Consider the following 13,230-nt stretch of genomic DNA (forward strand, 5'->3'; position numbering starts at 1 on the left):
GTCATCCCCACCCATTCCCTTTCACTCTGAGTCCTTTCCTGTTTTGTCCGTAGTGTGCTTCTATGTCTGATTATGACCAAAGGGGGTGTGAATTATCCTATCTGGTTAAAATGTGATATATACGCAGGAAAATGCTACCTGTTTATTTTTTGGATACAATCTGCAGACCGGTGTTGGCAAAAAATATAGTAAAAGACTCACTTTGGTAGAATAAATTCAATACATCAATAAATCAATCGATTACTTATGCATGACAGTATCTGTGGACTCAAACAAAGCTTTTTATGATACTACTACTACTGCTACTGCAGTAAAAACTATATTATTAGGTCAGCAAAACTGTTTTTGAGCACCACAATCCATAAACTTCATTACCCACAATTCCATTGTACCCGTTCCAGTTTCTGGTTATATCATTTCCGTTCAGAACAAATGTTAGCTCGCTGTTGGAATATTTCTCAGTCCTCAATGAGTTGTTACCGTATATAAATACAAGACCTGTCGTAATAATTAAGTAAGTGTCTGTTCTTCTTCTTCCAAATGTAAAAGTTATACTTCAGTTCACAGAGTGACTGATTTGACGTATTTGTTTTAGTTAAAGCTAACTAATGCTAACGGCTAATGTTGCTACAGCCGTGGAGCATCAGCTGCTCTGTCTGCTGTGGTTTTTAGCACTTTGTCAGGTTTTCTGGTCGCATTGACTCAAGCTTTTGCCAATTAATAATATTTCCTGTAAATATACACCACTGCGTTTATCTACACATAACACTCGAGCTAACACGTGGAGAAGCAGTCCTTGTGTGTAAAATGAACTTTACACTGGACTGAGTTTGTACTGAAAGTAGAAATATGATTTTAAAGTTGATGAGAATGGTTGTGTGGTGGTCTGGTGTAAATGTGCCCTCTGTAAGATAGGGACAAGCGGTGTCGTTTATGAGAAGCCCGTGTTTAGGATTTTAGGTGGATTTGCACTTGTTGGTCTTTGTGAAGGATGGACAGCAAGCAAAGTTACAAATATTATACCAGCCTTTTAATGTCAAGTGAGTCCATCACCTGTTAAATGCTAGAAATCTTTGAGAGCCAGAATAACTAACTTCACCTCACCACCTCCACTTCTGTAGCTTCCTCCTTTATCAATGGACACACCAGAGCCCGGCCAGGCAGATGGAGAGGAGCGTCTTGTAGAGCTCCGACCTCGAACGCGCTCCAACCCAGAGGGTGCTGAGGACCGACGCAGCAGCACTGGCAGCCTCGGAGGCAACGGGAACCCCAGCATATCTCAGCCTGCCGTGGGAAGTCGTGTGGAGGGAGAAGGTGAGGCCTCGACCAGCGACAGCCCTCCAAGTTCCACCACCGCAACCATCTCAGTGTCTACGGCTCAGGCTGTGGCTCCTACTGCCGTCACAGGTGCGACTGCTGCGGCCAGTGCTGCGGTACCACTGTCCACTACGGCCGTGTCAACCAAAGACTGGCCAAAGTCCACACAGCAGCACCCCACACTCACCACGTCCGTCCCTTCACCGGCAGAGTATCAGCTCAGAGTGCCCCGTGTAAACTGCCCAGAGAAAGTGGTGGGTCCACTTAGCATTTCTGATTTTTGAAGAGTCACAAGAAAAAAAAAAGTCATTTTCACTGTCAGTTCTTCTCTTTTATGACAGATTATCTGCTTAGATCTTTCTGAAGAGATGTCTTTGCCAAAGCTGGAGTCCTTTAACGGGTAGGCGGCTGCATGTTAAACTTCATTGTGTGTCGTCAAAGTTTCACCGCCTAATTTGACTGTTTTTCAACCTAGGTCTAAAACGAATGCTCTGAACATATCCCAGAAGATGATTGAGATGTTTGTCAGAACAAAACACAAGATTGACAAACGGCACGAGTTTGCTCTGGTGGTCGTCAACGATGACGCCCTGTGGGTGAGTACGAGAGCTGTTAGGATGCTTTTTCTTATGTGTGACTTCTAAAAAATGTAGAAGACTCAACACACTCTTAGCCGTTTGTTTGGGCATGATCATGTAGTTCCTTTTTGTTGTTGTTGTCTATGGCGGTTGAATGCACTTCCCTAATGTAACATCATTTAATCCATCTGTGGACATATCTCAGCTGTCAGGCTTTACCTCTGATCCCAGGGAGCTGTGTAGCTGCTTGTATGACCTGGAGACCAACGTGTGCGAGTCCTTCAGTATCCTTAAACTGAAACTGACAAAAAAAATGCTAGTAACTTCTAGATGTTTGGTTTTGACCCTTAACTCCCCTTTTATAGACCTGGAAGATCTCCTTAATGTCATGTAAGTAACAGATCTGCTGTAAATTTGATTAAAAATGCGATTTTTTTAGCTTCTAAACACATAAGTGTTTCAACTGTTTGCTCATTTTTTGCCTTTGCAGACATCAGAAAATCGAGCTGCCGTTGATGGAGAATATTCAGACTATCCCGCCTCCGTATGTGGTGCGGACTGTGCTTATCTACAGCCGTCATGCTGGGCAGCTGCAGTTCAACCCATCTGAGGCTGTTAGTGTAAGTACAGCACAGTCTCTCTTTGTGTCTGTATTTTAGTTTTTACACGTGGGACCTGTTCCTGACTGTGCACTTTGTGTTTCTCTGTCCTGTCACAGAAAATGCTGCAGTCGCCATATTTTTTCTTCGACGTGGTCTATTTGCACAACGGGGTGGAAGAGCAGGGGGATGAGACCAGCTGGAGGGTGAGTGCAGAAGCTGGTGATGGTTCAAACTGTGTGCAGCAGCTCCATGTACCAGGTTTGACGCCCTTTTACCTTCAGAAGTGCCTTAAATCTGTATGGCACAGGTTCAACAAGGTGCTGGAAACATTCATCAGAGGTCTCGGTCCATAAACCATCGCATCAAATAGTATCCAGTCTCAAACTGACCGCAGCCTTAGACTGTCACTGACCGGGTGGTTAAAGGAGTCAAACAAGCTTCATGCTGTGCCACAGCGATGCAGTTACTGTCCTACCAAAGGGGGGGACGTGTGGATGATTATTAACATGAGGAATAAGAAAAGAGAGGAACATAAAATACCTCGTGATCAAGATCAAATCTGTTAAAATAAGTTAGTTCAGTGGATAGGACGACACAATAATGGCACACAGTGCGTGAGTGCTTTACTGACAACAAATTTTTCAGCTAGCAAGTATTACACAAACCACACTATACGCTCATTGGTTACTTTCTTAGGTGCACGCGATCAGTTGCTTGTTAATGCAAATATCCAATCGGCCAATCACATGTCAGCATAGCAGGTGATTTAAGTCACTTTAAACGTGACGTGTTTTGGTGCCTTAATGTTGAAGCAGACGGGCTACAACAGCAGGAGAGCGCCCTGGCTGCCACTCCTGTCAGTTACAAACAGGAAACTGAGGCTACGCTCCGCACAGGTTCAACAAAATTAGAAGATTGGAGTGTGGCAAATATTTCCTTGGCACACTTTGGTCCTTTTAGTACCAGCTGAGAATCGTTTAAAGCAGGGGTGTCCAACTCCAGGCCTCGAGGGTGTCCTGCAGGTTTTAGATCTCACCCTGGGACATCACGCCTGAATCAAACGATGAGTTCATTGCCAGGCCTCTGGAGAACTTCAAGATATTTAAACCAGCTGTGTTGGATCAAGGACACATTTGAAACCTGCAGGACACCTTGAGGCCTGGAGTTGGACACCCCTGAGTATTGTTGCTGACCACAGTGATGCGATCTCCTGATGGCTGCTCCCAGCAGCGTGACGCACCATCTCATAAAGCTTAAATCATCTCAAGCTGGTTTCTTGAATGTGACGATGAGATCACTGCACTTAGATGACCTCTGCCGTTAGAGCGCGTTGGCCTTTCGGATGTGGTGGAACGGGAGATTTCCACGATGACTGTGCAGCAACTGCGTGATGCTATCACGTCAAGAAGAACCAAAAACTCTGAGAAATGTTTCCAGCGTTCTGTTGAATCAGTGACCCAAAGGATTGAGACAGCTGAGACAAGCGGTACCAACAAGGTCCAGTGAGTGCATGTTGTAACCTTTGAATAAATCCAAACCTTTACTTGTCTAAACATAAAGTACGTCCTTGTTTCTCGTCAGTGTTCAGCATGTTTGAAAAGCCTCTGTGGCATGTTAAATGTGAACCAGGGCACCGCTGTAGTTACTGGTTTGAGCGTTAAAGCTCTGCTCTGAGGCAATTCGCTGCATGTCGTCCCCTGCATCGTCTCCCAGCTTTCATGTCTTCTCTCCACTGTCCCATCTCATTAAAGGCTAAAACCCCCCCAAAATATATATTTGAAAAAATGAACCATCTATGCCTCCAAGCTTATCTTTTAAGATATTTTCTGCACATTGTAAGACAGCGATGCCAAACTCTGGGCTGTGGAGCTTTTGCACGCCCGACTCACCTTCAAAGCCTTTGCTGCTCTCGTGTTCACACCCAGTGATGATAAAACTGCAGTACTGACACTAAAAACCAGCACCGGCCTTTTGATTCTGTATGTAAAAAGCTGTTTTACACTGTCTCACCTGATATTCTCTTGCATACTCTTAAACTGAGTATTTGCTTTTTCTCCAGGACAACTACACCTCTTTCAGTAACCTGGACTCTAAGGGCATGTGTTACCGCTTTGAGGTTTCCTTAGGCGGACCCGCCATTGAGCTGCACAATTGCATGGCCAAACTTCTGGCTCACCCTTTACAAAGGCCTTTCCAGAGTCATGCATCTTACAGCCTGCTGGAGGGGGACGACCCCCAGGACATTGAGGCAACAGTTTAAAATGGGACACTGGCTTCTCTGTGAAATCCACACGCACGCGTTTCGGTTTTTCCTCCACATTATGACCATTTTTTCTCTTAGCTGCTGTAATTCATGTATTATTTGGGATGTAGGTGTAGATCTAAGGATAACCAAGGGGTTTGGTAAGTTGCCAACTGCACAGACATTGTATGTCCATACTAAAATAGACGAGTGATTTTTTTTTTTCTTCATCTTAGCTGCAGAACTCATGCAGCTGTTAGCTGCAGGTGTCGTGAGAATGATTAAAAGTCCCAGAATCCAAGAAAAAGATAAAAGAGCAGCTAAACGGTGTAAAGGCATCATTCATCCCTCGTTGCTTTCTAACACACCACACTGCTCCGAAGCAGGCGATCGGGAAACTAATGAACCTTAATTTGAAGTAATGAATCACAGAGACACGTGATCCTGCCTGTACGTCTGTTTTAATCTACTTTGTTTTATAAGGGCTTGTTTTCTTTCTTAGCTGTCACACTTACGTTATGTTACATAAGCAATGAAAAAATAAAGGGTATGATTGTAAAAGCGGCCCTTTGCACTGCCCGTAGATGCACTCGAAACACGTTGTGTACAGATGACGTTTGTAAAACTGTTTCTGCGGATTAAAAACGTTCGTTTAATGACACTTGTCGTGTTCGTGTGTTTGATGTCATTTTTTTAATGTCTAGCTTTTGTCAGGAGATGGCAGCAAAGCCTCTGCTGGGATCCTTCAGCTGTAACTGTGATTTCCCTGCAGCTCAGATGTCTTTATATTCGTGTTTATGGCGGTGATTGAGCAGTCGAGCAGCAGACACCGTTGTAAACAGGAAGTCTTCTCCAGTTGTAGCATGAAGATTAATTCAGTGTGGAGGTTCTCAGTCTTGTTCTGATGCTTCACGTGCTGTTTGAATGTAAGTGAAGCACTGACGGCATCAGTCATGTCTCTATCATATTCAGTTTGGTTCCACTCCATATTTTCCCCTCGTTGAGCTGCAGCGCTCTGTCCCCCAGGTTGAGAATCACCGCTTTAGCTGTAAAATATGTTTTCCCGTCACCTCAAAGATGTCTAGTCTGTTATCTTAAAAGGTGTCTTATCACGGTCTTCAGCCATTTGGTTTCCTGCTTTTGTTCACGTTATCTAACACCTCTTTCCCGACTCGTTGTCTTCTGTCACTCTTAACATGCCTCATAAATAAGTTTTTCCACCTGAGGACAGGTTGTCAGGGAGACAATAGGGAGCAGGAAAGCTTCAGGCTCAGAGGCCCTTTCCCCTTTCACACCCTTCCCCGGCTGACCCGACTGCGCCTGACGTCACCGGCTCTGCCGTGGATGCCGTGGGTGGGACGGGGGGTGAAGGGTGTCTGCGCTCTGCAGGGAGAATTTGTTATTCCCCATCCCCACAGAATGACAGGTCCCTATTGTTTTCACTCCTTCACTCCTCCACTACCACGACTCCTTTCCGTGCTCGTTCAAGACAGGATATGCTGGAAAAAAATTTTGTTTGGCATTTTCTGCTTTTACTCCTTAAATGGTTCATATTGTTCATCAAGCACCAGGGGAATACATCAGTCTGCAGCAGCTATAATTAAATAGGAATATTTCCTGTTGTTTCTTCATTATTTTTATATCTCATGGAGTCATGGGTAAAAAAAAACATAAGCAGTCTTACTAAAGTACTGAACGTCTGTGCTTCTGGTGGACATGAGTCCTGACTGATTGGATATTTATCTGAGAAAATATGATGTATGTAGTTTATGAATGTGGCGTGGTTGTTGATGCAGCTGAGCTGCTTGGAGTATTTGAGAAACTGTTGATCTGCTGGGATTTTACTGCACATCCATCTCTAGTGTTAAAAAATAGGTTTTATTTATGTAGTGGCAAATTACAACTGTTACTTTATACTGTAAGGTCAAGACTGTACAGTAATACAAAGAGAAACCAGAGCGCTTCAACCAACGTTTGTAGAAGAGCATCTATGAACGACTGTGGCAGATGGGCCCCAGCAGCAGGAGGCCTCACCTGCCAACAGGAACCTGAGGATTGAAACTGGACCACAGAAGATTAGAAAAATGTTGCCCGGTCTGTTGAGTTTTGCTGCAAATAGCATGAAATCAAATCATCGACCCATCCCGCTGCAGCCCAGCCTGGGTGTTGTTGCTGGGTCCATATCTATGACTGCAGTGCACCTTCTTCTGATGCCGCTGTGATGCTGTCGCACCAATATGGACCAAAATCCCTGAGAAATGTTTGCAGCACCTTGTTGTTTCTGTGCCACAAATTATTATTAAGGTGCTTCTGAATGCAAAAGATGGTCCGACCCGTTACCACCGAGGCACAATGAAATGATTGCTCGCTTATTTTAAACCCTAATTTAAGGTCATTTAATAGAGTTCGTAGATTCCACTACAGGAGAGCATGCAGCCTCTGCAAAGGCGACTTCTTTAGGCAGCGTGAGCACATTTTGTTAGAACTGACGGTTTTCTTACAGTTTTTGTTGAAAAGCTTTAAATGTATTTATGTCTTGAAGATCTTTAAATCTAATTCCCATCACACCAACTTATTTTTGTTTCAAACGTTCCATGGAAAGTTTCTGATAACTTGGGCAGCTTTGCAGCAGGAGGCTGTCCTGCGACACAGGCTGATTAGGGACAGGAGGGGAAGAGGCAGGAGAGGTTGGGCTGGGATGGGCAGGAAGTGTGCCTCTAGCACCAATTATAAACATGACCCTTCTGGACACCTAAGGGTCATTGTTTACGTCCATCATTGCCTGCCACTTGTGCCTGTCTGCTTCTTCACGTCGGCAGGGCTGCAGAGCTGTAAAAGGTGAGCAGAAGTCCGGGAAACCATCACCTCACTGCACGCTCGACTTCTTCCATCTTCCAGGGGGAATACTTGCGGATTTTCTTTATGGACAAATAATTTCTCTGTAGTCAGTCATGTACAGCTCCAGCTACTCTCGGGCCAAACTGAGCCCAGGGGTAAGGCACCTGAACAAGTCCAAAGCGAAGAGCTGCGGCTACTACATGAGGATCGTCTTCCTCTTTTCTTCTCTCATCCAGTCGCTCATCATCGTCAGCTTGGTGCTTTTTGTCATCTACGGACAGCCGGAGAAGACTGCAGCAGATAAAAGGGTCAAGGTCAGTGAGCTGGTCTAAGTTTGGTTTATTAAACTGAAGCATTCAAATATTTTAAAGACATTTGAATGTCCCGGCCCACCTTGAATAACAATACAACAGCTTATTAGTAGGATTATTTTCTGAGAGGTTTTCTTAGATTTCAGTGATGTCATGTTCAGAAACCATTAATGTGTTTTTTTTTCACTGTAAATATTTTAATTCTAATTATTTTAGTATTTTACGTGATTTCCCAGTTGTTCTACCATCATGTGTAGAGCTGTAAGAAGCATGGCTTTGATGCTGAGTGCTGTTATCCTGCAGGAGCTGGAGCTGGGCTTCAATAAACTGAGTGACAACAACATCGAGCTGAGGAAGGAGAAAAGTAAGCTGGAAGCTCAGCTGAAGGCTCGCGCTGAGGAGAGAGCAGCTCTGGAGAAAGAGATGGCGAAGCAGCAGATTGATGCCAACAAGACGGAGCAGGATCTGAAGAAAAAGTCTGTAAGTTCACTTCCCCGTTGGTCACCAGTGCAAGAAAATATAATCGTGAATCAAATGTCTTTGTGTGTGTTTTCTTCACAGGAGGACTGCAACAGGTTACTGAACCTAGCACGGCGCCCCCTCCCTCCGATACAGCCCCATATCACTAGAAGCAGCACGAGCAGTATGTACCTCAGTGCCATCTTCTTCTTCTCAGGCATTTATCGTCTCATCAAACATGAAACACAAACAGTGTCTGCAGACGTCACTCTGAAGTTGAACAGTTAAAAGAGTCTTGATGCTGCGGAGGTGGATCTCGATCTGCCCAAACAGTTAAACATGTTGCAAACCATCTGGAAACTCGTTATCTAATAACTCTGAAGCATTAATAAATGATGCGTTAAGCCTTAATTAGCATTATTGCAGTTGGCCTTAATAAGAGTGAAATCGTCGCTTTCTGACAGTTTCTGTCTGAATCCTCCAGGCGAGCTGAGTAATCTGAAGAGACTCTACGATCAGCAGGAGGCCAAGCTGGACGTCGTCAACTCAAACTTCACCCAGATGGTGCAGAATCTGCGGGATGAGTTAGACACAGCCGTCAAAGACCGAACGCGCCTCAACGACGAGGTGGTGGAGCTGCGGCGCGACAACACCTTTCTCAGGGAGCAGCACGCCTTGTACACCAGGTAGGTGTGTGTGGCGTGTGCGACTGAAACAACCTGAAAAATAAGCAAAGTTAAAGCGTTTTATTTTATTCTTTCTGCCTCCACCAGCAAGTGCAAAGAGGACTTTGCAAATTCTCTAGAAGGCATCACGACGGTGACCAGAGAATTCTTGGACCGGATTAACAAACTGTTTCCTCACCAGCTCACCTTTCACCTCACCTGCAGCAGCCAGCGGGAGCACATGGACAAGATCAAAAACAGCTGCACGAACCTGTCCAGAGACGTGGAGAACAAGTTCCAGGTTTATCTCGACAATGTGGGGAAAATGGTAATTTAACATTTTTAATGCCATTTTTAATACTTTCAAATCACTCTTTGGTGCAGCTGCTGCCAACTCAGAGATGCATCAGATCAGACAATCAACCAGATCTGTTTTTGTTTTTAAAGAAGGGGTGATAGGCAATCGGGATTTCAGTTCTCATTTTATTCTGAAAGGTCAGAATAAAAGTGATAAATGACATACTTGTTGCTCTTGATAAAAAACAGCACTGTGCTTCTCTCTTTATCGACCTGTCAAAAGCTTTCAACACTGTGGATCACGCCATTTTGAAGCATAGGCTTCTTTCTTTGGGGCTGTCTAGACATGTCGTCTCCTGGTTTACTAATTATTTGAGTGACAGGACTCAATGCATTAAATGTGAAAATCTGTGCTCAGAACTTTTGAATATTCACACTGGGGTGCCACAGGGTTCAATTTTAGGACCTCTGCTGTTCATCATGTATATAAATGATTTGGGACAAAATGTGTTCAATGCTAGTATGCATTTTTATGCTGATGACACAGTTATTTATTCTTTTGGCTCAAACTTTGAAAAGGCAATAGAATCGTTGCAGAAAGCTTTTGACGTGGTTCAGCACACACTTCTGGAGCTGAAATTGGTTCTCAATGCTGAAAAGACAAAGCTAATGTTGTTTTCAAACATGAAGAGATTTCCTCAAACTGTCCCCTTGGTGTCCACTCTTGAGGGAAACCTCATAGAAGTGGTGCACACGTATAAATATCTTGGCTTTTTAATTGATGATTCTCTGACCTTTAAACCTCACATAGACAATCTTGTGAAAAAACTCAAACTAAAATTAGGATTTTTCTTTCGAAACAAATTTTGCTTTTCTTTTGAGACAAAAAAGCGTCTTGTAAATGCTACATTTTTATCTGTTTTAGATTATGGTGATCTGCTGTACATGAATGCTTCCGCCCAGTGTCTTCATAAGATTGACTCAGTTTATCATGCCTCCTTACGGTTTATTACAAACTGTAGGGCCTTGACCCATTGTTGTGATCTGTACGCTCGAGTGGGATGGCCTTCGTTGTCCTCCAGGAGGTTTGCTCACTGGTGCATCTTTATTTACAAGGCCCTGCTTGGACAAATGCCCACCTACATTTGCGATCTGCTCACACGGAGAAGTACTGTTTCTTACAGCCTGCGTTCAAGCGATCTTTTATTGCTCAATGTTCCATTTGCCAGAACTGAACTGGGAAAGAGGGCTTTTACTTATGCTGCCCCTTTTACATGGAACATGATGCAAAAAGACTGGAAGATAGCAGATCTTATTTCATTAAATGCTTTTAAGTCCAGCTTGAGAGAGCCAGAGAAAAATGTTTTTAAAATGTAATTGTTATTTATAATATGTATGTAACTTTGTAATTTCAACGTGTTGTCGCCTCTTGGCCAGGACTCCCTTGAAAAAGAGGTTTTTAATCTCAATGGGACTTTTCCTGGTTAAATAAAGGTTAATAATAATAATAAAAAATATAGTGAGATATAACGTGGCAGAGAGATGCCTGCATAAAAGAGGTTTGCTTCAGTAAATTAACTACTTGAGGGAGAGGACGTGTTTATTTTCAGGTCAGACTTTCAGCCTTTAAACTTTTGAACTCTCCCTGAAGAAGTTAATTCTGTGGAACATCCCAGAGTACAATCTGAGTGGGAAACCGCTTTCTCAAGGGAGGAAGTCTCTGCATTGTATCATTGCTGATAAATGCAGCTAAAGAGACAGATGTCCTGTGAGGCAGTGCCAGGGTAAAGCAGACGTGAAGTATGTGTCTCTGCTGATGCAGCACTTTAAAATGAGCCTCGGACGCCTTCAAAGTGTCGGGTCAAAGTTCTCAAAACAGCTTAAAAACGTTCGAAACGTCATAAATATTTTGATATTTTTCATGTTTTTACTCAAAATTGCAGCAGGGAAAGCAAAACAAAATTCTATCTACTCATATGTTGTCCAAGATTAAAATAAAATTGTGTTGTTTTGCTCTCAGGTGTCTGAAATTCAAGAAAAGTCCAGTCAGCTGGAAGTGAAAAACAAACACTTAATCTCCGACTTCGAGGAGTGTCAACGCAATCACTCAGAGTTTGTTGAAAAAACGTCCAAACAGTCGCAGATCGCACAAAAAGCTCATGATGATAAGGTAAATCAGATCTGGGTGGACGGGAAGCGGGAGCCACTGTGTCGTTACAAAGCAAATGCAAATGTTCATCTACTCCTGTTTTATCTGCTTTTCTAAGAGTGCAAATCCTGCAGTTTCATATTCGACACAAACACTGTTTGACTTACACCGTGTGTACTTTCCACAGGTTGAGAAATTACTGCAGGAGAAGGAAGAACTGAGACAACAACTGTCCAATATGAAGGTAAAAGACACGAACAAATAAACAAACTAATACTCTGTCACAGAACGAGAGCTTGATTAGGACTCGGGACAGATGTTCACTTATTGTATTTACATTTGACTCAGTCTTGAATCTCAGCTGATGAAGATTCGATTTCCCTCCAATCGGAATTATTATTTATCCCCAAAAGCAGAGATGTAATCATGTCACATCCTTCTCGGAGTGTCATCCACCTCTGAGCTGTGAAATCACAGCAGATCTGGTGATTACATAGACGTCAGTGCAGAGGTGAGGTGGTGAGGGGGAATTGGACAGGAATCTGAGAATCTGCAGCAGCTGCAGGGCGGATGGAGAAGCGAGATGACAAAAGAAAGATGCACTAATGTTCTGACTGTGTCTAACGTTAAATGACCTTTGTTTTGCAGCCCGGCGCTAAACCTGCAGGCTTTCAGGCGTCCTCGCTGCAGGGCAGACACACTCCAACTAACTGGACTTCTGTAGGAATAACAGGCATCTTCAAAGCTCCAACGGTAAGCCTTCAGATTGCTGTTGACTGCGAGCTCGAAGCTTCATCAGCCTGCAGATATCATCCCTGTGACAATGATAAAATACTGATGCTGAGCAGGGATGAGACCTTTACACGTCCAGCTTACTTTGCTTACAATTTTTTGATGTTTTATCTTCCAGGTGAAATGAAATAATGCGTCCTGGTGGTCAGAGAGAGGAGAGAGGCAAATCCAGCCCACAGCGCTCAGGACGTTGTTTTTTAAAGCCTGTGTATATACTAGAGTGTGCAGATGCTTTGCCTCCATATAGTAACTGCATCGTGTGTTTTTGAACTTCTGCTCTGAAGCATTGTACCCAGGTAAATGTAAGAAGTAGGTGTGCATGTGTCCTTTTGTGTGTCTCTCTGTGCAGGTAGAAAAACTGACTCTGGAAAAATACTTTTGTTTGCTGACGATGAAATTTCGTCCCGCTGACATTAAAAATGTAACAAAGACTCAGACAACAGCTGCTCACTGGGCTGTGAGAAACAGACTAGTCTTAAAATAGCAACTGTTAAGTGTCCCAGTGGCGAGATGCTAACGTAGCCTGGATGACAGTACAGACGTCCATTAAGTCATAAACACGTGGTCACGTCAGCCGAGTCGCTCGAAGTCGTAAACACTGGATGTCAAAAAGAGGAATCATGAATTTGACTGAAAACACTTTGTTTTGATGATCAGCTTAAAGAAAAGAAAGAAAAACAGCTGAGTCTTCATGAACTGTCCCAGTTTCGGTGCTGTTTTCAGGCTTTACTGCTTCCTTTTCTCGTCATAAGCAGGCTGAGCACGTCCGGTCTGTGGCAGGAAACAGAAGCCTGCTTTTATGATTATTGTGGATCCGTTTGGACATGAAAAAGATGTCAGGAAAACAACAGAAACACAGTGAAAAGTCGTGTTATTTGCAGTGTTTTCAACTTCTGACTGAAGACTGTTTCATGGCTACTATTCATGTAAATACTGTATATTTAATAAAAGAATAAACAACCATTTGATGTTAACAGTTA

At 43.4% G+C, this 13,230-nt stretch overlaps 2 protein-coding genes across 2 annotated transcripts; both read left to right on the forward strand.

Moving 5' to 3' along the window:
- Nucleotides 1-406: 406 nt before the first annotated feature.
- babam1 (BRISC and BRCA1 A complex member 1) lies at nucleotides 407-5,400 on the forward strand. The gene is made up of 9 exons (XM_082510821.1): nucleotides 407-514; nucleotides 1,122-1,571; nucleotides 1,659-1,717; nucleotides 1,793-1,913; nucleotides 2,101-2,179; nucleotides 2,261-2,285; nucleotides 2,386-2,515; nucleotides 2,614-2,700; nucleotides 4,557-5,400. Exons 2-9 carry the CDS (start codon nucleotides 1,137-1,139, stop codon nucleotides 4,755-4,757), a joined length of 1,137 nt encoding a protein of 378 aa, XP_082366947.1. The 5' UTR covers nucleotides 407-514; nucleotides 1,122-1,136; the 3' UTR covers nucleotides 4,758-5,400.
- Nucleotides 5,401-7,465: 2,065 nt separating this feature from the next.
- On the forward strand, nucleotides 7,466-13,224 carry plvapb (plasmalemma vesicle associated protein b). The gene is made up of 9 exons (XM_082510820.1): nucleotides 7,466-7,891; nucleotides 8,192-8,368; nucleotides 8,450-8,531; nucleotides 8,832-9,033; nucleotides 9,121-9,340; nucleotides 11,330-11,479; nucleotides 11,646-11,702; nucleotides 12,107-12,211; nucleotides 12,369-13,224. The coding sequence occupies exons 1-9, from the start codon at nucleotides 7,691-7,693 to the stop codon at nucleotides 12,375-12,377; spliced, it is 1,203 nt and encodes a 400-aa protein (XP_082366946.1). The 5' UTR covers nucleotides 7,466-7,690; the 3' UTR covers nucleotides 12,378-13,224.
- Nucleotides 13,225-13,230: the final 6 nt, after the last annotated feature.

Source organism: Aulonocara stuartgranti (genome assembly GCF_965226115.1).
Source record: "Aulonocara stuartgranti genome assembly, chromosome: 17".
In the NCBI taxonomy this organism is placed as follows: domain Eukaryota; kingdom Metazoa; phylum Chordata; class Actinopteri; order Cichliformes; family Cichlidae; genus Aulonocara; species Aulonocara stuartgranti.

Bases quoted from the DNA above. Each gene is read 5' to 3' on its own strand.
- babam1 (XM_082510821.1), top strand. From the start codon at position 1,137: ATGGACACACCAGAGCCCGGCCAGGCAGATGGAGAGGAGCGTCTTGTA. The intron at 1,914-2,100 runs GTGAGTACGAGA...GACATATCTCAG, and splicing joins TCAACGATGACGCCCTGTGG to CTGTCAGGCTTTACCTCTGA. The intron at 2,180-2,260 runs GTATCCTTAAAC...CCCCTTTTATAG, and splicing joins CAACGTGTGCGAGTCCTTCA to ACCTGGAAGATCTCCTTAAT.
- plvapb (XM_082510820.1), top strand. From the start codon at position 7,691: ATGTACAGCTCCAGCTACTCTCGGGCCAAACTGAGCCCAGGGGTAAGG. The intron at 11,480-11,645 runs GTAAATCAGATC...TACTTTCCACAG, and splicing joins AAAAAGCTCATGATGATAAG to GTTGAGAAATTACTGCAGGA. The intron at 11,703-12,106 runs GTAAAAGACACG...TTTGTTTTGCAG, and splicing joins AACAACTGTCCAATATGAAG to CCCGGCGCTAAACCTGCAGG.